Raw genomic sequence first — 22,500 nt, 5'->3', positions numbered from 1 at the left:
ATATTCAAAAAATTTTTTTCAAAGATTTGCAGAACCCAGTTCACACTAAATCATTCGCAATGAGTGCAAAAAAGTGAAAGTATCTTGACGAATATGTTTGATTTGGATTTATGTCCCTCCAAAAGGGTGACACGGAGGTACCCTAGTGCGTAATATGCTACAAGACTCTGAGCAATGATGGCGTGTGGCCCACACGCTTGGAACGCCACTTGAAGACAATGCATCCTGCTCTCGCTGCCAAACCCAAGGCATTCTTTTGAAACAAAAAGGCAGTCCTTGAAACAAGCGAAGATGGACAGCAGTGGAGCATTTCGGCAACGGACTTCAAAGGTTGTTGAAGCCTCCTATGAGATCGCCATTTTTAATTTTTTTTTAAATTTGCATACCTTGTCGATGCTCGTGTGAGAGCTAACACACAACGCACAGCAAGGGGGGGGCAAGAGACAAGAGGGGTGGGAGAGGGAAGGACAAAACAGTGGGGAACAGAGACATTAGGAGATATGTGGAAGTGAGAGGGATCGGGTGGGGAAGATTGGGAATACAAGATGAACATTACAGGGACTTTCAGGAAGGAAAGCAGGGAATTTGAATTTGGTGGGCTTGGGTGGATTATCGGGGGTAGAAAAGATCGAGGATTTGGATTGGGGATGATAAGAGGTGTTGGTGTACAACTGTTTTGAAGGCCTGGAGGGAAGAATGGGATTGAATAGAGTGAGGGAGTTTATTCCAAAGGCGGGAAAAAAGAGGAATGAAAGAGTGAAGGTGAGCAGTGATTCGTGATGTTGGTAGTTTTACCAGAAAGGAGTTGTTGGCGGACCGTGAGCACCCTGCGCAAATGTAGTGAGGGCAAATCGCAGAGAGAGCAGCGGGGGGGGGGGAGGGGCGAGGCTGGACAAGAGATTGTAGAAGACAGAAAGACCACCGACCAGCTTAGGGTGAGAGAGTGAGATGCCCAAAGACTCAGCCTCATTGCGGGTGATGCCAATGATCCAAAATGCCTTGGTTTCCACAGCGTGAAGCCGAGAAAGGTGGGAGGCAGGAGCACCAGCCCAGAGGGGAGAGCAGTACTCCATCAGGCTGCGGACGAAAGCTTTGTAAGTGGTCAGGAGCTCAGGTGGGCCGAGGAAGGACTTTGCACGATGGAGGATTCCCAGTCGGCGACTGGCTTTGGAGGCGAGGTTTGAAATGTGGCTTTCCCAGGAAAGGTCATCGCAGATAGTGAGACCCAGAAGCTTGAAAGAAAGGACTTCTTCCAGAGGATTGTTGAGAAAGTGGATGGGGGGGGGGGTTCTAAACGGTCCTTTCGGAGAGACATAGTGGGAGTGTAAGATTTGCCCAGATTGAAAGACATGTTCCACGTGTTGGACCAGTTTGTGATTTTATCCAGATCTTTAGTGAGCGAAGAGACTGCTGCTTGCCGGTCTGAGGAATGACAGATGGTACAGCAGAGGGTGGAGTCATCAGCAAAGAGATAAAGAGGATTTTCCAGAGTTGGAGAGATCATTTATGAAAACCAGAAAAAGAACAGGGCCCAGAACGCTACCTTGAGGAACTCCAGCCTGGACAGGAAGAGGGGATGAAAGAACTCCATTTAGGGCCACACGTTGGGTTTAAGTGATGGGTTTTGGACACAAGATTTAGTTGCATGCACCGAGTTTAGGCATTCAGCTTTTTCACGTGCGGTATCAGCAGTGCGGCCATTTGAGGTTAGGGAGGGGATGGAGGGGGAACATGAACCAGAAACAGATTTGATTAGACGCCACCAGGATTTTGAGGAGGGAGAGAGGTTTGAGAGTTCAGACTTGAGATGAGAAGATGTTGTTTCCTGGCTCTCCTGAGGGAGGATACACTCTTGTTCCGAGCTTTATGGAAGGAACTGAGATTACCCTCTGTTGGGTTTGCTTTCCATGAGGCAAAGGCAAGTTGTTTCAGGACATCTGCCTCACCACAAGCTTCAGTGAACCAAGGGCGGGACGAAGGGTAGGACAACTGAAGACGAAAGGGGATAAATCTGTGCATGAGGGAGAGCAAGTTTCTTTGAAAGAATTCCCAGAATGAGTTGATGTTTGAGAAAGTAGTGATATGAGACCAGTATATAAGATTGAGGGCTGCTTGGAGACCCTGCCAGTCGGCTTGAGTGAAATGCCAGACTCGACGCCGGTGAGGTGGTTCTCTGATAACAGCCAGAGAGATGTCCACTTTGACCAGAACGTGGTCAGGATAACCGATTGGAGCAAAGGAAGAGCAGCAGATATTGTCAGGGAAATTTGTCAAAATCAGATCCAGAAGAGATGGAGTACTATTGGTTGAGATCCTGGTCCGGAAATTGACCGATTGAGTCAGTCCCAATGAGTCGCAGAAAGCTTTTGCTGAGGTGCCATGACAGGTGAGAGAGGTACCCACACCTAGCCAACTGGCATGATGACAATTGAAGTCACCACATATGAGGAAGAGAGAGTTTGGATGAGAAGATAGAAGTTTGTCCATGTTTTCGGATCGTGAGGTGAAGATGGAGTCATCACTGTTAGGTGGACGGTACAGTACACATATAAACATGAGGTGGGAGTGGAGGGGAAGCCGTAGCCAGAGGTATTCCTGGGGGTGTGGGGGAGTGTGGGCAGTGCATGGAGAGTGAGGAATGGAGTCTTTGATGAAGAGAGCAACTCCTCCACTAGGACAAACCAAACAGCTGTTTGTGGATATGGATTCTGAACATCAAGCCTTGCTTTTCCACACAAACGTACGATTTCTTTCGAAGGGAAACATGCTTGGACAGCTTTATGAACTACGACAAGAAGTGGCAACATTTCTAGATTCGCAGCAGAAAGCAGATCTCAATGACAAGTTCCAGTCTAAAAGATTTTTGCTATCTCAAGCTTACCTGGTTGACATCTTTGAAGCGCTGAATGCAATCAACCTCAAACTCCAAGGGAAAAACATCAACATAATCACGCACCATGACATCATTCGAGCCTTCATGGCCAAACTCGACCTCTGGAAATGTCGAATTCAGGATGGAAATACAGCCAGTTTTGCTAACTTGGATTCTGCTCTCATTCACAGTTACTCTTGATCCTGAGTTAAAGAAACAAATAATTACTCATCTGACTGAATTGAAAGCAGAATTCATCAGATACTTTCCGGATATAGATGAGAAGCGCGAAGCTTGGAAATTCATTAGGAACCCATTTCAATGTGAAGTAGCTGATTTTTCAGACGAAGTGCAAGAGGAGTTTCTTGAGTTAAAGTTCAACTCCTCGGCTGAAGAAGACAAAAAAAAAACTGGATCTGGAGACGTTCTGGGTCATGTACCTTCCTGTTTACCCTTTGATCTCACATCAAGCTCTTCGGATTCTGACAATGTTTGGATCAACGTATGTATATGAGTGTTGCTTATGCAGAATTCTTTGTTCACTAAAAAGACTAAAAATATGCATTTTTTTTCACTTTTTCCTTTTAATTCAGGAGGGATTTTTAATCATTTGGTTGAAGATGTGAGGGTGGGGGGGGGGGTGGTGGAGGCAAGGACCAAGTTCTAGAGGGTAAAAAGGCTTAGAACCACTGATATAGATAATTTAAACCTTCCACCACGAACATAGTCTGATGGACCCTTTGACGATTCTGTAATGCGTGATCTTCCTCAGGCTTTCACTTGCTCAGCGATATAACCGAAAAGATTGCTCTTCCATGACCCTCTTGTTTAAAAAACCAAAATATCAGTATTATTGAAATTGAAATGCTTTTATCTCAATTTTTTTTTGATTTTCTCCCCCCCCCCCCCAAAAAAAATACCATGCTTGGTGTTGGCTTAATGGTTAGCGTGGTGGGATTTGGGATCCTAGGTTCCAGAGTTCAAATCCTTCTTCACTGTTGAATAAATCCCAGGTGGGGTTGATTCAGCCTGTCATCCTTCTGAGTTTGGTGAAACGAGCACCAGCTTACCGGGATGTTTGACTCATTTGAGTATCCTGTGTTGGAGTGGTGACCTGTCCAGGATTGTGCCCAATAGCCTATGGGACTGCTTTGGCAGCACTGATGCTCTGCACAAGGTATGGTCCCAATGGGTGGATGGAAAGAAATACTGCACAATGAATCTTCGGCAAAGTCTGTGCTCATCCACACCCAGCAACCCAGCTTACTGCAAATTGTGCTAATTATACAGCGCAACCTGTGTAGGCAAAATTTGGCTAAGGTACTGAAACAGAGTGGCCTGCTCATTTCTCAAGATACTATGGCTTAAAAGGATTTTTTTTTTAACAACCACGATCCAAATGCAGACGTCTCCATCCAAAGCACGACTGCAGACGTCTCTCTCCCCCCACCACCACCCCCTCCACCCACAACCCTATTCCTCAAAACCGGACTGATGTAAGCACAGTACCAACAGACACATTCTGCTGCCTTGGCATTTTTTACTTTTGTCTGTTGATCTAACATTTTGATAAATAACATTTTATTAGCATCCTGAGGTACATTTTGAAAAGAGTAGGCCATTGCTTGCTGGTAACCTGGCAAAATTCCTCACCTGGTGTGCAGGGTCACCGCATCAGCGGCACAGCCATGTCTCAGTCATGATGCAGCCAGTGGGCCGAATTCATTATCCAATTCCGGTCCAGTATGAATTTGCAAGAAGAATTCCGTAGAATTCTGTGCCACCAAGTGTGAATTACTCATTCCCACCCATTTGTAGCCTGATGCCTGTGGAATGCTAAAAAACCGTTTTGTTTTCTTTGTGGTCGATGTTGAAATTTGTGAAATGTGTTACGTCGGTGTACTCCGAAGTCAATGTTCAAAGTGACTTCATTGTGGTGCTGAGTTGGTTGAAACTTTGTTTCCCAAGTGAGGTTCATGAAAAGGCCATTTTGGTCCTAAATTTAGTGAGATGTTCTAATGATGTTTGGAACAATTAACAGGTTCACAAACAAATGAGCAGAACCCTGTTGCTATGACTGCATCAATTGGTGCTTATTCCTGGTAACATGACATCTCATCATCCTCTCATTGCAAGTTGCACAACAGGTATAAGCATACCCACTCACAGAGCAATGGCAATTTACAGCAAGTACGTGATAGTTGTCAATGTAAGCTTTCCACATTCATTAGAACCTTAAATAGATAACAAGAAGTCATCTTATTTTTGTTAAAGTTGGCCCACCACTTCTTTGACGGGCACCATTACCCCCACCTTTCTTGGGGGATCAGCCAGGGAAAGCTTGGCCCGAGTCTTTGCGTCAGCCAGGGGAACCAGCTGGCCAGACTTGATGTCAACTAGTTAGGGCAGGAATTTGGAATTTGTTCATGGTGCCACCAATGGCTTCGCCTACTCTTCACGAAGGACACCATAGGCTATTTAACATTCACCAACAAATGCTGGCAGATGGTACGGCAGTTTAACATCCAGCTGAGAGACGGCACACACATTCATTAATCACCCTGCCTGTGAAACACCAGACCGACAGTTTGTAGCTGGATCAGAATCAAACCCAGGTGAGACAGCGAGACAGCTGAGAGGCAAGTGTATGTACCTGAAGTCCATCCTGTCAGCCCAAAGTTTTTCCCATCACTGCCATCAGATATTGTTCCTTGCCTGCTTGCTAATTTTTCAAGTCGGGTTTCTTTCAAACCAGCTGATATTGATACTATATACTTGGTCGTGAAACACCATCGTTGTTTGTCACACAGTGGATACCTTCAGGTTTGAATATGGATATTCCTAACTAATACCAGCCTTTTCACTTCATTCTTTCCTTACATGGAACTTGTTTTGCATTCAACTGCCTATATATATATATATATATATATATATATATATATATATATATATATATATATATATATATATATATATATATATATATATATATATATATATATATATATATATATATATATATATATATATATATATATATATATATATATATATATATATATATATATATATATATTGTCATCATGCACTGCCATCTCACGTCATCCCCCATGCTTACTTTCCCGCAATTGTTTTTACCCTCGCCAGAGGGGTTTGTATTTGGGTTTGTCTGTCTGTCCACACATAATGTGCTGCGATAGGCCATAAATGCCACCGAGTGGTAGCCAGTGTTGCCCATTATCTTTATTCAACCGAGTATCTTTATAAAGCTTCTAGAATTAGAATACCTGCACGTCTATAAAGTACATGTATCAATATGGTAAGTGAATCTCGGAAGTGCATACTATGAGGACGTGAGTCCGTCCAGAAAAGACGCACACGTCAGGTGAGCATGGTAAAAAGAAAAAAAAACATGGGGGCGTGGTTAATAGCAGAGGGGCGTGGTTATTATGATGGGGGCGTGGTTAATTTTATGGAGGGGTTGTGGTTACAGGAATTTGTAACCATGGTAACATTGGTGGCTTCGGGGACAAAATGGAAGAAACTTGCACGAATATTAATGTACGTGTGCATGAATGCACCGAGGACGTGAAGGGTTAGTCACCGATGTGAGTGTTTCAGTGAGGGTGTGATTTAATAAGGATGAGTGACGCATGGAAGAATGGGCGTGGATATGGAAGGGCATGATTGTAAGGATGAGTGATGGATGATCGCACTTGCGTCATGAGGTTCGTGTACTTTGCGTGCTTGAGAAATCGTCACACGATGCGCTCGCGCCTGTTGCGTATGGGACGATGCCACATTTACGGCCTGCCTTTGTCTCTTCGGTGAACTGGGGGAGGCAAAGGCAGGGTATAAGATGTGAAATGTGCCATGGGCCTTGAAGATGGGAGGGTGCTCCATTCAAAGAGGCATGTCATGTGATCGAGGTTGTTGTCTCATGTGTGGAAAAGTCCTGAACATTGATCATGGCATGGGACACAAAGGATGCTTGTACGCCCTCATCCTCACTCCGTAATTCATGAGTGCAAAAGATGACGCCGCTAAATGCTGCAGCAGCCTCTACCGCCCCAGTGGAGGATATGTCAGCATGCAGGACGAGTGACGTGTACGATCCCGAGACCTACGTGAGCATCCCGTCACATAGCACAAGATCCTGAGAACTACGTGAGAAACTTGTTGCATCCCTGTGGAGAGTCCAGGATAGCCCCAAATGACATCAATAAGTCATCGGTCCACGTGACCTCATCCACACAGCCGTGTTGATCGTTCCATGTGAGCAGCATCACGCAGTTGCAAACGGCACCAAGCGCTGCGAGTGTGAAATGTGAATTTGAATGTGTGAGATTCGAACCAGGTGCCTTCTTTGGCAGGATCTGGAGCCACCGTGATGGTTTCGTGTGAACAGTGCTATATATAAACCATGCTGAGCGCCGTATAACCGCACAGAGCGCCGTGAGTTTCAAAATAGATTTTTAAATGTGATTTTAAACTGCGAGATTTGAACTGGGGTGCCTCCTTTGACAGGTTCTATAGCTACCGCGGAAGCACGGAGGTACCCCATAATGGCTGAGCTCGTGCACTGATAACCGCTCTCACTGTACTTCCTGGTCTCGACTTGCTCCGACATTGGAGTGAGGCACGGTTACATATACTCCGTCCACCGTCACAATTATTCAATCATTCTATCCCTCAACATTTGCATGCATGCTGAGAAAACTCCAAGGAAGTGCATGAGTGAAAATTGGGTGTTAAGGTTAATTAAACACCACTTTTGAAGATTATAATTAGCAGCCTTATTTAATTATATCCTTTATGAGGTGCCATCCTCGGCCACCGCTCACTTTTTGGGTCTTAAGGTGAATCCTGGGTACCTTGCTGGGGTCTGAAGCCACCATGTTTTCTCGCCTGCTGAACCATACTTTGACTTGGAACAGGCCGCAACGATTTCTCGGCGATAAAGTTTTTTTTTTTTTTTTTCACTTTCCTCATTCATATTATCGAATGCCTGTTCATCACAGCTACGAATCGCTGGATACATTGCAATGCTAATAAACACCTGGAGATGCCAGCGTTTGTGGTTTCATTTCATTTCCGCACATGCCATAACCTCGAGAATGTCTTAAACTAAGCCAAATTACAAAATTTAACCTCCAGAATGTAACTTCGCAGCAATTCCGACTCCTAAAAAGCGTTCATTTTGTCCAATTCATGCACACATACGCCCATTGTGGGCGGAGCCACGCCCAAAAATAGCCATTTTAGGGGGTAGTCGGATTAAATATCTATCTTCTCCTCGGGAATTGACTGAATGGAATGGGTTCTTCGGTATTTGAATAGCAAAATGAATTATCTAAAACTTGTCGTTGTCCGATTTTTCTAAAACTTGTCGTTGTCCGATATATCTAAAATATATCCGATATATCGTTTTGTCCGATATATCATTTTTGTCCGAAGGTCAAGGTCACAAGGTCAAAAACTTAGAAAATTGTGAATTTTGACATAAATATCATATGACCGCCCAAACTTTGAGAGCTCGAATGACTATTTTTTATGCATAATCCTAAGGTCATTTCCCACCTAAAGTCTTGAAACCATTTTTCTCTATCTCGAACACCAAGCCCGTGGCGCCCCATTCAATTTTGTTTTTACGCTGATTTCATCAAAGTATGGATAATCCGAGGAGTGTGAAATGCCATATAGCCTATATGACGTTATTTTGTTCCTGGAATGTTCCAGAGGAAGTTTTACACCAAAGGTCATAATCCTTGACCTTTGACGTTCAAAGGTCAAATTTTCAAAGTTGTGGGAATCGAACCGGGTTTTCGACCTTCTTCGACGAACTAACTCCAATAAGCTATAGCATGTATCCTGTTTCCTTATTTTAATGTCCACAACATTGTTTTGGGACTTTTAAAGGTTATGCAAAGGTCAAATTTTTAAAGTTGTTGAACGAAACCGGGTTTTCGACATTTTGCAGCTAATAACCTGTCACCCGTACCACATCATGTTGATCATTTTTATAACTTGGTCAAACATTATCACATTGTCTCATCCTTGACTTCTGAAACAATCTACATCATCAAATACCGCTCGTGAACCATCGTCGTCTACAGACTTGTCTGTTTTGTACTCAATTCCTGAAGATCCCGGAAAGTGCGGAAACAATGTAACAAAGGACAATGTAACTTCACTTTTGGGATCTTTTATACAACTGCACTCATATGCGACCATCTACAATTTGCATATGCAGCTACCGAAGGCAGCGTATGCATCACAGTCCATGCTTGCTTACTGAAGCCTCGGGGCCACAAAACTGCACTCATATGTGACAATCTACAAATTGCGTATGCATCTATGCATCATAGAATTTGGGGACCTAACTCGGTTTCTTTGCTGATAATGATAATAATAATTAATACCGACATGTTTTGAAGGAAACGTTTTAAAAAAATATTTAATTATATGTCTGTTTAACAATGGGGAAATTGTGTTATTGTTGATATGTTTCACTGCTAATTTTTCTCGAAAGATTCGATTCGTTTGTTAGCTGTATTAAACGATTTGAAAAATGTGTAGTTTTGTTGTTAACAAGTCTTATCCTTTGAAAATGAAACAAAGCAAATCAATTCCTTTTGGTTGGGTAATGGTTGGGTTGACTGTTGCTACGGTACTATAGAGGGGTTGCTACAGGGATTTCCTGACATTTTAAAACTTGTAATTGTGAAGGATAGGTTTGTAAAATACGTGTTTTAAGAATGCGAGTGCATCTACAAAGTCCGTACTATTTGAACGTGCAAATGTCTGCATCACGTTCCATACTTTCTCGATCTCATTGCCTATCGTTGTCCTTGTCCATATGGTTGAACAGCATTCGCATGAAAGAATGGGACAAGAAAAGATTATTTTACAATTCAAGGACAAACTAACGAGCAATGTTATATTAGGATCTGAGATATTCTGCTTGGACATGCCCAGCCAAACAAGAACAGAGTTGGGACAATATTGTCCCAATTATATTTCTCCCTAGAGAGGGCAGCATGGGGTCATTGTCGAACAAACGTACACAAGTTTCCATGCACACACAGTGAGGATGTCACCTGTCATGCTGACATATTGTGCTGACAAAACTTTACAGATATTAAGGACGAGCATTTGTGTTGCACTAAAAGAGGGTGGTTTGAAATGTTCAGTACATTTTTGGGGTCTTTTAAATACTCATACCCACACACCTTTAGGTATCACCTCCCAAGGAGCATAGCACTCTCCATCCATCCATTGGGATTTGGGACCATACTCTGTGCAGAGCGTTGGTGCTGCCTAAGCAGTCTCCTTGGCTATTGGGCACAATCCTGGATGGGTCGCCACTCCGACACAGTATACCAGCAAGCTGGCACTCATTTTGCCGACCTCGGAAGGATGACAGGCAGAGTCAACCCCACCTGGTATCAATTCAACAGTGAGTGTGATTTGAACTCAAGATCTTCGGATCCCAAGCCCACCACCCTAACCATGAAGCCAACACCAGGCATATAACACTTTAAAATTGTACAAAGTGTGTCCATGTATCCAATGGGATGCCTTTCATCTGAATGGTGATGGCACTACATTACACAATTGTTGCATTGTTGTTGGAGTGAAACATTGCCAAGTTTAATGGTTTGGTTTAGAACCTTTTAATTTTTTTTTTGAGGAAATAATTTGCTGTGTTTTTTTTTTTCTTAGCCATATTAGGGACGAGGAAGTACCTGTAAGCCTGTAAAGTTCCCCTCATGTTCTCCTGGGATCCTTGCTGTTGTTGTTGTAGGTGGTTACAATGGTAGTTTTGGGTTGTTCTTCAAGTTCAAACTTCCTGCTCGTGGTATCGTGTTCGTCGAATGAACATGCGTTTTGGTGATTGTATGAGACTCGTGGAAAGGGATGAGGTCTCCTCTCCCAAGAAGGGGAGGGATGGAATGATTGAATAATTGTGACGGTGGACGGAGTATATATACAATCAATGTGAGGCTCTATACATAGGACAAAATCAGAGCACAGAAAGTAGAAGGAGAAAATAAAAATAAGACAAAGGGTTGAAAAACCCAAAAGTGCCATCTCTCCATCGGATATCATCCATCGGTTTGTAAGAGGATTTAACATTTTTTTTGTGATGGAAGTTTAGTTTCTGGAGGAGCTAAATGACAGAGGGCAGTAGAGCTTCACACACACACACACACACACACACACACACACACACACACACACACACACACACACACTGACAGAGAATCAAAGGGGACCAGGGAGACAAGGTCATCACACATGAATGATAGAAATGAGAGAGGCGGTGTGCCTGGGGATGGGGGGGGGGGCTGAAGAGAGTGGGGAAAGGGGGGGTGAGATTGACTTACAACTTGTGTGATCCATGAAGTCAAAAGTCTATGAGCTGAAACACTAATCTAATATAAAGAATTGTTGGAAACCAGTAGGTCTCAAATTCAGGGGACAGACATATATTTTATATTCAATATATTCACCAAGATTCTTGTTTCTGTGATTGACATTTGTTGCATTATATATATATATATATATGTAATTGCACATGATCTAACTGAATACAACCAATTTGTTTTTGTCCAAGGAGTCGTGAAATTAGGTTTGAGAGCCATTGGTTCAAATGCAGCCTGAATTTTGAAGCTCAAGCTTAAATAGGGCACAGAGGGAGGATAATATGAAAGTGTAGGGAAGGGTGATTGGGCGAGGAGTAAGGAGGGTGGTAAATTTCAGGAGTGGAAATAAATATATGTAAAAATCAGCAGCTTGGGGGAGGAACTGGGAACTGATGGGCAGGAGAGAACGAGAAAATTGAGTGAGAGTGAGCCTGAAACGGACAAAGGCATGTGATAGATGAAGAATAGCAATTTGATTATTGGGGGAGAGAAGAAAGAATTCTAAGATCTAGTTGAGGAATAAATGAGAGATAAACAAATATGTGAGGAATAGATGGAGAGATAATTTCAGTGGTTTCTCCAGTGTCAATGGTTAGGAATTAAAAAGACGGATAAAGAATAAAGAGCAAGAGAACAAAGGAGAGAGGAGAGAAATCTGGGCATGAGGGACAATGGAAGGAGGGAGGGAAAGGGAGAGAGGGTGGGAGAAGGAGAATCAAGCTTGGAAGAGGGAGGGAGGGAGGAAGAGACACTAAGCGTTGGGTGAAATGTGTGGCTGAAATGCCCGCACGCTGACTGCCCATGGGCTGCCCATGTTCCACTGCCAGGCCAAACGGCCACCGGCCTGCTGGGCCACACAGCAGGCTTGGAAGGCCGTGGGCCGAATGCAGGGAACTGGTTGGCGGGCAATGTGTTCACGGTGAGATATGTGCTTTGCATACGATGCTGTGACTGTGTACTGGCTGATCGTGGTTAAAATACTGCTGCACAAATGCTGGAGGCTATTTTGCTGTTAGATAAACACTTTGACAAGGTGCAGCTGGCTGTGTGTGTATGCATAGGTGCTGGTTGCTGGGCTCGGTACTGACAGCTGGTGCTGGTGGCTCAGTGTTGATGTCTGGCTTGGGTAATTGAGACCTCGCAGTTGAGTACTTGGAGCTGAGTCTGGATGCCTAGTTGATAGCGTCAAGAGGCTGCTGGTACAATGCTGATAGCTCGATGTTGATAGTTGGGTGTTGGTTGACTGCATAATTCTGTGAAGATGCTGCTGGCTTGGTGCTGATTGCTTTGTGCTGACACCTGGATACGAGTAGTTGTTTACTGATGTCTAAGTGCTGATACCTGGATACGAGTAGTTGTTTACTGATGTCTAAGTGCTGATAACAGGTTGCTTGTAGATGGATGCTTTTTGTTTGGTGCTGTTGGCTTGGTGCTGTTGGCTGTATGCTTATAGCTGAGTACTCTGCTGCTGATGATGTGCTGGTGGCCATGGCTGCAGCAGCTGGGCATTGGTGTTGGCTCGGAGATGCTGTAGCTTGGTGCCAATGGCATGGTGCTGGGAGCTGGCTGCTTTTACAAAGATAATTCATAAAGTTGTCGAAACAAGATACTCACAATAGACCAAGACATGGCAACTGATTTTATTTCCAAATGTAGCGTTCCTTGATTTGTATGCACTTGCTGCATTTGTCAATGAAATTCTCTGTGCAAACATTTTTCGAAATTTCCTGCTTCCTACTTCAGCCACATCTCAGAGTCGGTGATCATACAGGTGGGACTTTAAATTTGGGAAAAAGATAATGGTCACTGGATGTTAGGTACAAGCTGTTATACAGCTGCTCAAAGCCATAGTCACAAATAGAGTGTAACACAGGCCTTGTGCACAGTCATGATGTCGTGAAGAAGGAGCACACGTTTAGTTGGTCACCATCTGTTGGTGTTTGCCCCTTATGGCCTGCCATGGTTATTGCGTGAGGGTTGCATGATGTTCATCTGTGATTGTAGTTTTGTGAGGCACATCGTCAATCAGCAGAATTTCCTTGGCACAGCAGAAAATTGAGGCCATGATCTTGCCACCTGAGGGTTGAGTATGAAATGTCTTGGGTGGCAATGACCCCTTGTGCTTCCATTGCATGGATATCAATTTGGTCTCAGGATCCCACCGGTGAAACGACACTTCATCAGCAGTTACCGGATGAACTGTAAAGTGAAGAGTTTGAGACGCTCACTCATACATGGCACCATTCATTGCTGTTGATTCTACGAGTGCTGAGATTTCAGGAGACACAAGTGTTCGTGGATGGTGGTGAAAATGGTGCCGAAAGAAATTCTAAGTTCTGCAGACATTTCGGTGACCTTTACAAGGCGATCGATCGGTGGTTGTGGAATTTGAAGGCACACCTTCACTGTATAAGATGATCACGTGCTTTTGCTTTTGTTTGAAGCTGGTACATTTTTTTTGTACAAAAATTTGATGACACCTTGATGCGCAAGCTTAGTAACATCCACATTTGCATGGCGTAGAATACCTCTGGATTATACACGAAAACAACAATGTCAGATTAATGAAATTAATGACATAGAACATTCACATAGGTGATTTTATACCGAGTATGAAACCGTAGCTCGAGGGTGATAATGAAGACCCTGTCCCTAGAACTTTTTGAATGCCCCTCAAAGCTTGAGTGGTGGTCGGTGGGTGCTCCATGGCTCGATTCTCGATTTTTTTTTTTTAAATCTTTTTTTTAATGCCTCTCGTAGCCTCATCCTTTGCCCGATGCTGGGTGCTACAGTAGCTGGTTCTGGAAATTGCCTGCTTAGGTTTTTGATGACAGGTTCCATTGTTTAGGTTTTCTTGAGAGGCTAGGATGGGGGTGGGGTGGGGGGCAGTGAAGAGCGCAATGATATATAACAGTAATTTGCACATCGCTGCTGTCCAATCCCATTGTGGCAGGCCAAGGTGCTATATATGCCTTGCAACAACCCTGAGAACCAGTGGGTTACATCAGGTTTTTGCAATTGTTTGCTGGAGTGTGTGATCCACAGCAGGATGCAAAAATCTTGGCAGAAAAACCACCCTGTCTGAACCTGGGATGACTCGCCCTGATAAATCTTATAGCACTATTATTCCTTACACGAGTACCATTTGCTAAAAAAAAAAAAAATATATTGGCTCTGGCACTCCCCGTTGTGCTGTCTCTTTGGAATTCTGCATTGACCCAACTTTGGGGTTAATGCATGCAAAAATGGGGCAGTTTGGGGAATGGAAAGCTGTACTTTGTGAGATGCAAACATTCGTGTTTGCCACCTTTCCTTATCTTTCCTAGTTCCCTTCAACGAGACACCAACCTACACCCACCGTCGACGGCGTAGCCAGCCTGTTCCAGCCCCTCGCGGCACCCTCACTCGATCCAGTTCTGAGCGTGGCCTGAACCCACCGGGACTCCCTGGTGGTCTCTCACCCCCAGCATCACTCCGCAGCCTGCCTCCTCTCTGCCCAGAATCTTCACAGCTCCCTGAGCCTCGTTCACCAAATCTTCCTAGTTCTGTGGGCATGTCTGGTGTGAAAGGCGTGCCAAATGCCATTCTGCTTGAGACTCAGGGCACTCGAGAGGCTAATGGTGGCAAGAGGTAAAATATATTTACATATATTTTTGCATTCGGAAGTTAAGTCATTTTAGAGTCGCATTGTATTTGTCATTTTGGAAAAAAAAATCATTTCAAGTAACCTTTCTTTCTGTACCCACTTTATCCAGTCACACCCAACTGTCCCTGGACTCTGTGTCCTTTTCCTCTGACAAAGTGGAGAGCTTGCTCTCAAACTTCGACTCGGATTCTGCAACCGGTCCAGAAGGCATCAGCTCACGTGTCCTAAAACCTGCTCCTCTGCACTTGCTCACCCTCTCTCTGTCCCATTCACCCTCTTATTTGGTCAAGATAATCTGCCATCTGCTTGGAAATCAGCAAACATTACTGCCCTGTATGAGAACGGTGGAAAAACAGATCGCTGCAACGACACACCAATCAGACTTCTCCCAATCATCAGCAAGGTTATGGAATCCATCATTGCTTCAGACATTAAATCCTTCCTCTTCTCCAATGCTTTGATTTCCGATCATCAATTTGATTTCAGACCAGGTCACTCGACTCTGGATATGCTGCTTCTGCTCTCCCAACAATGGATGGAGGTACTCGATGCCAGACATGAAATCATGGACATATCCTTAGACATATCATGTGCTTTTGACACAGTCTGACACCCTGCCCTGCTCACCAAACTCTCTTCCGATGGTATCCAAGGCCATCTCCACTCATGGCTCACAGACTTCCTCTCCTGTTGCAGTCAACGTGTGGCCCTAAATGGAGTTCCTTCATCCCCCCTTCCTGTCCTGGCTGGAGTTCCTCAAGGTAGCGTTCTGGGCCCTGTTCCTTTTCTGGTTTTCATCAATGATCTCTCCGATTCTGGAAAATCCTCTTTATCTCTTTGCTGATGACTCCACCCTCTGCCGTACCATCGGTCATCCCTCAGACTGGCAAGCAGCAGCTTCTTCGCTCACTGCAGATCTGGATAAAATCACAAACTGGTCCAACACGTGGAACATGTCTTTCAATCCGGACAAATCTCACACTCTCACTATGTCTCTCCAAAAGGACCGTTTAGAACCCCGCCCCCCACATCTACTTTCTCAACAATCCGCTTGAAGAAATCCTTTCATTCAAGCTTCTGGGTCTCACTATCTGCCATGATCTTTCCTGGGAAAGCCACATTTCCAACCTGGCCTCCAAAGCCAGTCACTGAATGGGAATTCTCCGTCATGCAAAGTCTTTCCTCAGCCCACCTGAGCTCCTGACCACAGACAAAGCTTTCATCCGCAGCCTGATGGAGTACTGCTCTCCCCTCTGGGCTGGTGCTCCTGCCTCCCACCTTTCTCGGCTTCACGCTGTGGAAACCAAGGCATTTTGGGTCATTGGTAACTCCCGCGATGAGGCTCAGTCTTTGGGTCTCTCACTCTCTCACCGCAGGCAGGTCACTGGTCTTTCTGTCTTCTACCGTCTCCTCTCTGGTCTCACCCCCCCCCCCCCGCTCTGTCTGAGATTTCTCCCCATCATATTACCGCATGGCGTTCAAGGTCTGTCAACAATCCCCTTCTGGTAAAACTCCCAAAATCACGAATCACTGCTCACCTTCACTCTTTCATTCCTCTTTTTTCCCGCCTTTTGAATATACTCCCACACTCTGTTCAATCCCATTCTTCCCTCCAGGCCCCAAAACAGCTGTTCACCACCACCTCTTATTGTTCCCCATCCAAAACCTCAATCTTTTCTACCCCCATCAATCCACCTCAAACCCACCTTTTTCAAATTCCCTGCTTTCCTTCCTGAAAATCCCTTTAATATCTATCTTGTATACCCTGTCTTCCCCACCCCATCCCTCTCCCTTCCACAGATCTCCTAATATCCCTGTTCCCCACTGTTTTGTCCTTCCCTCTACTGTCCCTCTTTTCTCATTCCCCCCCCCCCCTTGCTGTGCGTTGTGTGTTAGCTCTCATACGAGCCTCGACAAGGTATACAAAAAACCTAATTGCTGATTACCTGAATAGTCCTACATTGCATATAACATGTCATATCATTTGAGCAGTGTTTCCCTTCCAATCTTTAACATGTAGTTATTACAAAAAATATTCTTGTGAAATATTTTAATTGATAAACTTTAAAAGATTTTAATAATGCTTAAATAAATAAATATTCATTCCAAAGATGAGACTTTTTGTCATGTATTAATCAGGAAAAACTAATGGTACTTGCAAGGTGATGGTGCATCCAGGATGTAGCATTGAGTAATAAAGTATCTATATTCATTAAATATTCATTTATTCAAACAAATATTCATTAAATTGGGGCACAATTATGTTGCTGATGTTGTGCCCCTCTACCAATACACCGTTACTCATTTCACCAACCTCAGAAGGATAACAGGCTGAGTCAACTCCACCTGGTGTTGATTCAGTGCCCAACAGGGCTTGAACTCAAGACCCTAAGATCTCAAAGCAGCCATCCTAACCACTAAGCTAACACCAGGCTTCAGATAATTGATGCAATTCGCATTTTTTTTTTTTTAAGATAATGAATGTTCCAGGATTCTAATCTCTGGTTACACAGAATGGGATCAGCCAATAATCAGACATCGACCCGTGTAAGATCAATTTTAAGAGAACCCAACTCAACAAATTAATGCAACTTGGTAGTGGCTGTTTTTTTTTCCATCACAATGTTTTCAACTTTTTAAAGTTTGCTTAATGCAAAGAACTTTGACACTTTGACAGAGGAGAAGGTCATTTGGCCCATCATGCATGGTGAGCGGTTAAGAGAGAGGAAAGAAGGAGTGGGGAAGAAAACTGGGGTGGGTACAGCGACATACCAGGGTGTGTTCCTCTTTTGTTTTGTTGTTTTGGGGGGACGGGGATGAGGGACTGCAATGGAGAGGGTTGTAGGGTGAGGGATGAGCAAACATAGACAACACATTCACTTTTTGACGAGATTCATTCACCGACACCACTATCACTATGCACGTATACAATCACTAATCCATATCCAAGTCAGTTATCATCCTTGTTAATGTCCATGTACCCGCTACATCTCCAATGCTGCTTGGTACTTCTATGATTACAGTTTCTGCTGCCACTATATTTCCAGGGAGACGATTACAGGCATTAACTACTCTCAGTGAAAGACCCCTGCAATATACTACTTTCATAACTCTCCTCTTTACACTCAGGCCATGACCGCTGGTTCCATAACTTTCAATTCTTCTGTAAAACTTCTGCATTTATTTTGTCGATACTTTTCAATATCTGAAACATCTGTATCAGATCCGCTCATAATCACTTCCTTTCCTGATGAGAAAAGTCCTGTCTCCTTCGGATACTTCTCAGAGCCTGGTCTAGCTAGCCCAATCAAGATCAATCAAGTCACTCGATGCTTGACCCTCCCTACGGCAGCCATTTCCTTCATCAGATGAGGTGACAGAAACTTTACACAGCATTCCAGATGAGGTCTCACTTAATTCCGATACAGTCTTAACACTACCTCTTTTGATTCGAAATTTATCCCACTGTGAATACGAGCTTTACCAACTTCGCTGACATTAACTGTGCTGTCTGCTTTGTTACCACCCCCAGATCCATCACCTGTGTTACACACTCCTTGCATTATGTTGTCCTTATTTACACAATGTTCTTATAAATCCCCAGCACTTCACATTTCCTTGTGTTAAACTGCATCTGCCAAACTTTTGCCAATTCTTTGTAGGCATGTACAGTAAACTTTCCTGAATCTGATCACCCACGAGTGGGGCAACTTAGCTAAATATAGCAGAACAATTGTGCATGTTGTGAGGAAAGCACCAAATTTGGCACACGAGTGGCCTAACATATTACGAACAGATTTGGATATTGGGCCATCTCAAATTCAGCCGCTGATGGCTGTGGCAGCCATTTTCCACTGCCATCAAAAAAATTGAGATGGCCCAATATCCAAATCTGTTCATAATATGATAGGCTACAAGTGTGCCAAATTTGGTGCTTTCCTCACAAAATGCACAATTGTTATGCTAAGTTGCCCCACTATACGTTACCTCCAAGGTTTGTGTGACCTGCAAGTTTGGAAAACAGACTCTTAACCCCATTATCCAAATCATTGATGTGAATTATAAATAACTAGGAAGAGCACCCATCCCCAGTGACAGAAAAGTTAAAGTTAATCTATGAATTAAAATGATTTCATGGACTTTAAAAAGGTTGGACATTATGGACACCCCCCCCCCCAAAAAAAAAAAAATACAAAAAAAGAGGTTAATTGTGTTGCACTCTTGGTTTCACTCAGAGCCAAAGCTCTGAACTACTTATACCATCCACCGCAAAATGGTGGTGCAACATCGGGTGGTGGAGGTTCAATTTGTCTAAAAAGAGGGCAAAATATCCTCCTTGCGAAATAAAATTTGGCATCAACATTATTCATGCCTGTTCTCCCGTCATTTCAAAAGTGAATGTCGAGTTTTTAAATGCAGCGTGGGACGAGGCTGTCGTCAATGGTCGACAAACACCACAGTTCACAGTATATAATAGATGACTTCCCTTCCAAGGACCTTATCACAGAAAGAGACCATACGGCCGATCAAGCCTGCACAATGCTTGCCAACCTATGACTTTTTGTATACAGAGTCAAGGCTTGTGGAAGAGCTAGAACACTGAACGGATGAGGATAGATAGAGAGAGAGAGAGAGAAGAGAGAAGAGAGAAGAGAGAAGAGAGAAGAGAGAAGAGAGAAGAGAGAAAGAATCCTCATCAATCCCAAGCCAGGTGGCACCAACAGCAGTGTTGAAGGACAATTGAGAGGGAGACTTGGAAAAACAATAACGTGGGGAGGAATGGGGTGGACAGGATGGATACAGAAAGAAACTTCTCCGCCCACCCCCTCCTTTCTTTCCTCCTCTCTATCCTCCTTTCTCTTGCTCCTCTCTACCTCCCTTCTCACTCTTTCCCCTCTCTCCCCCTTCCCTCTCTTTCTATTTTCCTCTCTCTTCCCTTTTCCTCTCTCCCCCACTTCCTTCTCTCCTCCACTCCTCCTCCCCTCTCACTCACTCGCCTTTCTCTCTCCCCATCCCCCCTCTCTCTCTCTCTTTCTCTCTCTTTCTTTCTCTTTCTCTCTCTCTCTTTCTCTCTCTCTCTCCCCCTCCCCTTCTCCTTATATATCATGCTCTATCATTATGAGTGGATGATCTAACTCTTAACAAATTACGTGTTCGAGTCCACCGATAATTAAACTTAAGCTTAATTTGGACTTCTTTGAAGTTTATTATTAAACATTATTTTTAGGTCACAATGTTAATTGGAGGTTTTTCTTTAATTAAATGATTAACACTGCAACCTTTGTAAAAAAAAATAAAAAACTGTCAGTGTAGGCTACAGTTATTAACAACACTGACATAGTTAGTTAATCTTTGTGATAACCCTCATACTCTGTCACAGAGCATCGGTTCCACCAAAGCAGCTTCCTGAGCAAGGGTTATACTGTGTGGTTTGCCATTGCCTTCCCAGAAGTAGTGAGAGCAGGAATGTGTAATTTGTTCATGGTGCGGGCGATAGCTTGCCCACTCTTTGTGAAGGACACCCGTGGGGATCTTTAACATCCGCCAAATAACCAACTGATGGCATTAGATGGGACCGTCCAGTTTCACGTCCATCCGAGGGATGGCATACACATTGATGATTCACACAGTCTATGAAAGATGAGAGTTTACAGCTGGGCCGAGATTCAAACCCAGGCTAGACAGCGTAGAGGCTAATGTGCTTACCTTGAGGCCATCCTGTCAGTCAAGGTTGTATCTTGATGCACTGTTAATAAACAAACTGTGATTCCATGTTGTATTTGTAAGTTTAAAATGTGTCTCATTTGGTATAATGTTCATCTTCTGGTTGAATGTTGAGCTTTCCTGTATGCGGAGCTTTTCAACAGCAGTGCGGGAAGTTGCCGCCGGAAACGGGAGACAGCCGAATGCACAAACGCATGGACAGATGCCACACATCGCATTATATAATAGATAACGGTCCTAGTGTTGATCTCTGAGGAACCCCACTACTTACATCGTCCCAGCCAAACATCCTACCATCCAAAGCCCCTCTTTGCTTCCGATCACTTAAACCCGTTTTCAATCCAGTAAGCTATTCTACGAATCACTCCACAAGCCCTCACCTTAACTAACAGCCCTGTGTGCTATATTATCAAATGCCTTCTGAGAGTCGACATACTACACAAACTGCACTTTCCTCACCCATCCAATGAGAAACTGTTTCAGAAAACTCCAATGAATATATTAAACACGACCTCCCTTTCGTAAATTTGTGCTGATTGCCTTTGATTTGTTTGAATTATTTCAATGGTTCTCCATCTGTAGTGTACCCACGTTTAACGTCTCCAACATTTCCCCCACAACTGAAGTTAAACTAACAGGTGTAACGGTTCCCTAGTTGTCTGGATTCTTTCTTAAATAGCGATGTTACATTTACTACTCTCCACTCCTCCGCTACCTGTTCCAACTCCAATGAAGTGTTAAAGATATCGGTTAACATCTCGCTTATCTGCTCTGCCACCTCCCTCAATATTCTTGGATGTGTATTATCTGACCCCAGAGCTTTATCTATTCTTCAAGTTCTAAGCTGTTTCTTCACTTCCTTTCCCCGAATGTGAAATCCTCTAAAAGCCCTTCGTCATCCCTGGAGAGATTGTCTTGGCTGCTAGTACTTTTCTTTCTTTTTTTTTTGTTTCTAGAACACTGACTGAATGCATCAAGATGCAACAGCACAAAAGAAAGAGTAGAAAGAGGGGGGGGGGGCACAAACAGCAGAAATGAGGGACAATATAGAAGGAGAATTTGACAAATAAAGGATGTGGGGGGATTGAGGGTTAAGGGAGGATGCACGGGGTTGGCCAGGATGAAAACTAGAAATTTGGAAGGAGGTGGGCTTAGTGGTGAATGGGGTTGACTGGGGTAGAAAAGATCATGGTTTTGGATTGGGGACGATCGGAGATGGTGGTGAAGAGAGCTATCTTGAAGACCTGGAGTGAAGAATGAGTTTGAAAAGGATGTGGAAGTTGATGCCACAGGTGGTTTAAAAAAAAAAAAAAGAGGAACAAATGAGTGAAGGTGAGTAGTGATTTTGGGAGTTTTACCAGAAGGGGGTTGATGGTGGACTGCGTGTGCCCAGAAGAATCCTGTGCGGCATGGAGTGGGAGTTACAGAAAAAAACAAAAGAGGGTGCGAGGCCAGAAAGGGAGGTGGTCGTAGACAGAGAGACCATCAACCTGTCTGCGATGGGGAAGTGATCGGCTCATAGAACCAGCTTGTATCAACATTGAAGCGAAATAACTATTTAATAAGCCTCTAATCTCACTTTTATCACCAACCTTCCTGTGCTATCCTTCAATAAATAACATTATGAAGTAAAGTACAATTTACGGCGAAGTTTTGTAAATGATCTGCAGCACTACAACTTGTACTCTGCACGGCGGCTTTGAGACGAATAACTTGTTTACATGAGACGTCTCATTGACTTGTTGCATTTTCCTTCGAGCTGTTTGTTTTTTGGTTCCTGATAATAAGGTGCAGTAAATTGGAGAATAATTCAGTGTATTTGGCGAAAT

At 43.8% G+C, this 22,500-nt stretch overlaps 1 protein-coding gene across 10 annotated transcripts in view; it reads left to right on the top strand.

Annotated features, from left to right (window-relative positions):
* Nucleotides 1-22,500, top strand: part of LOC147030752 (uncharacterized) — a 227,503-nt gene that overhangs the window by 140,207 nt on the left and 64,796 nt on the right. For 9 of the 10 annotated variants that reach the window (XM_085875120.1, XM_085875123.1, XM_085875124.1 and 6 more), the window contains one exon: nucleotides 14,628-14,931. In XM_085875120.1, coding sequence (XP_085731246.1) covers nucleotides 14,628-14,931 — 304 coding nt within the window. Of the gene's footprint in view, nucleotides 1-12,061; nucleotides 12,221-14,627; nucleotides 14,932-22,500 lie in introns of those variants that run through there. The other variant, XM_085875129.1, reaches the window with a different exon arrangement.

Source organism: Eptatretus burgeri, chromosome 3, assembly GCF_056783735.1.
Source record: "Eptatretus burgeri isolate ZD-2024b chromosome 3, Ebu_testis_v1, whole genome shotgun sequence".
NCBI classification, from domain to species: Eukaryota; Metazoa; Chordata; class Myxini; order Myxiniformes; family Myxinidae; genus Eptatretus; species Eptatretus burgeri.
This window is presented reverse-complemented; position numbering and strand designations above follow the sequence as displayed.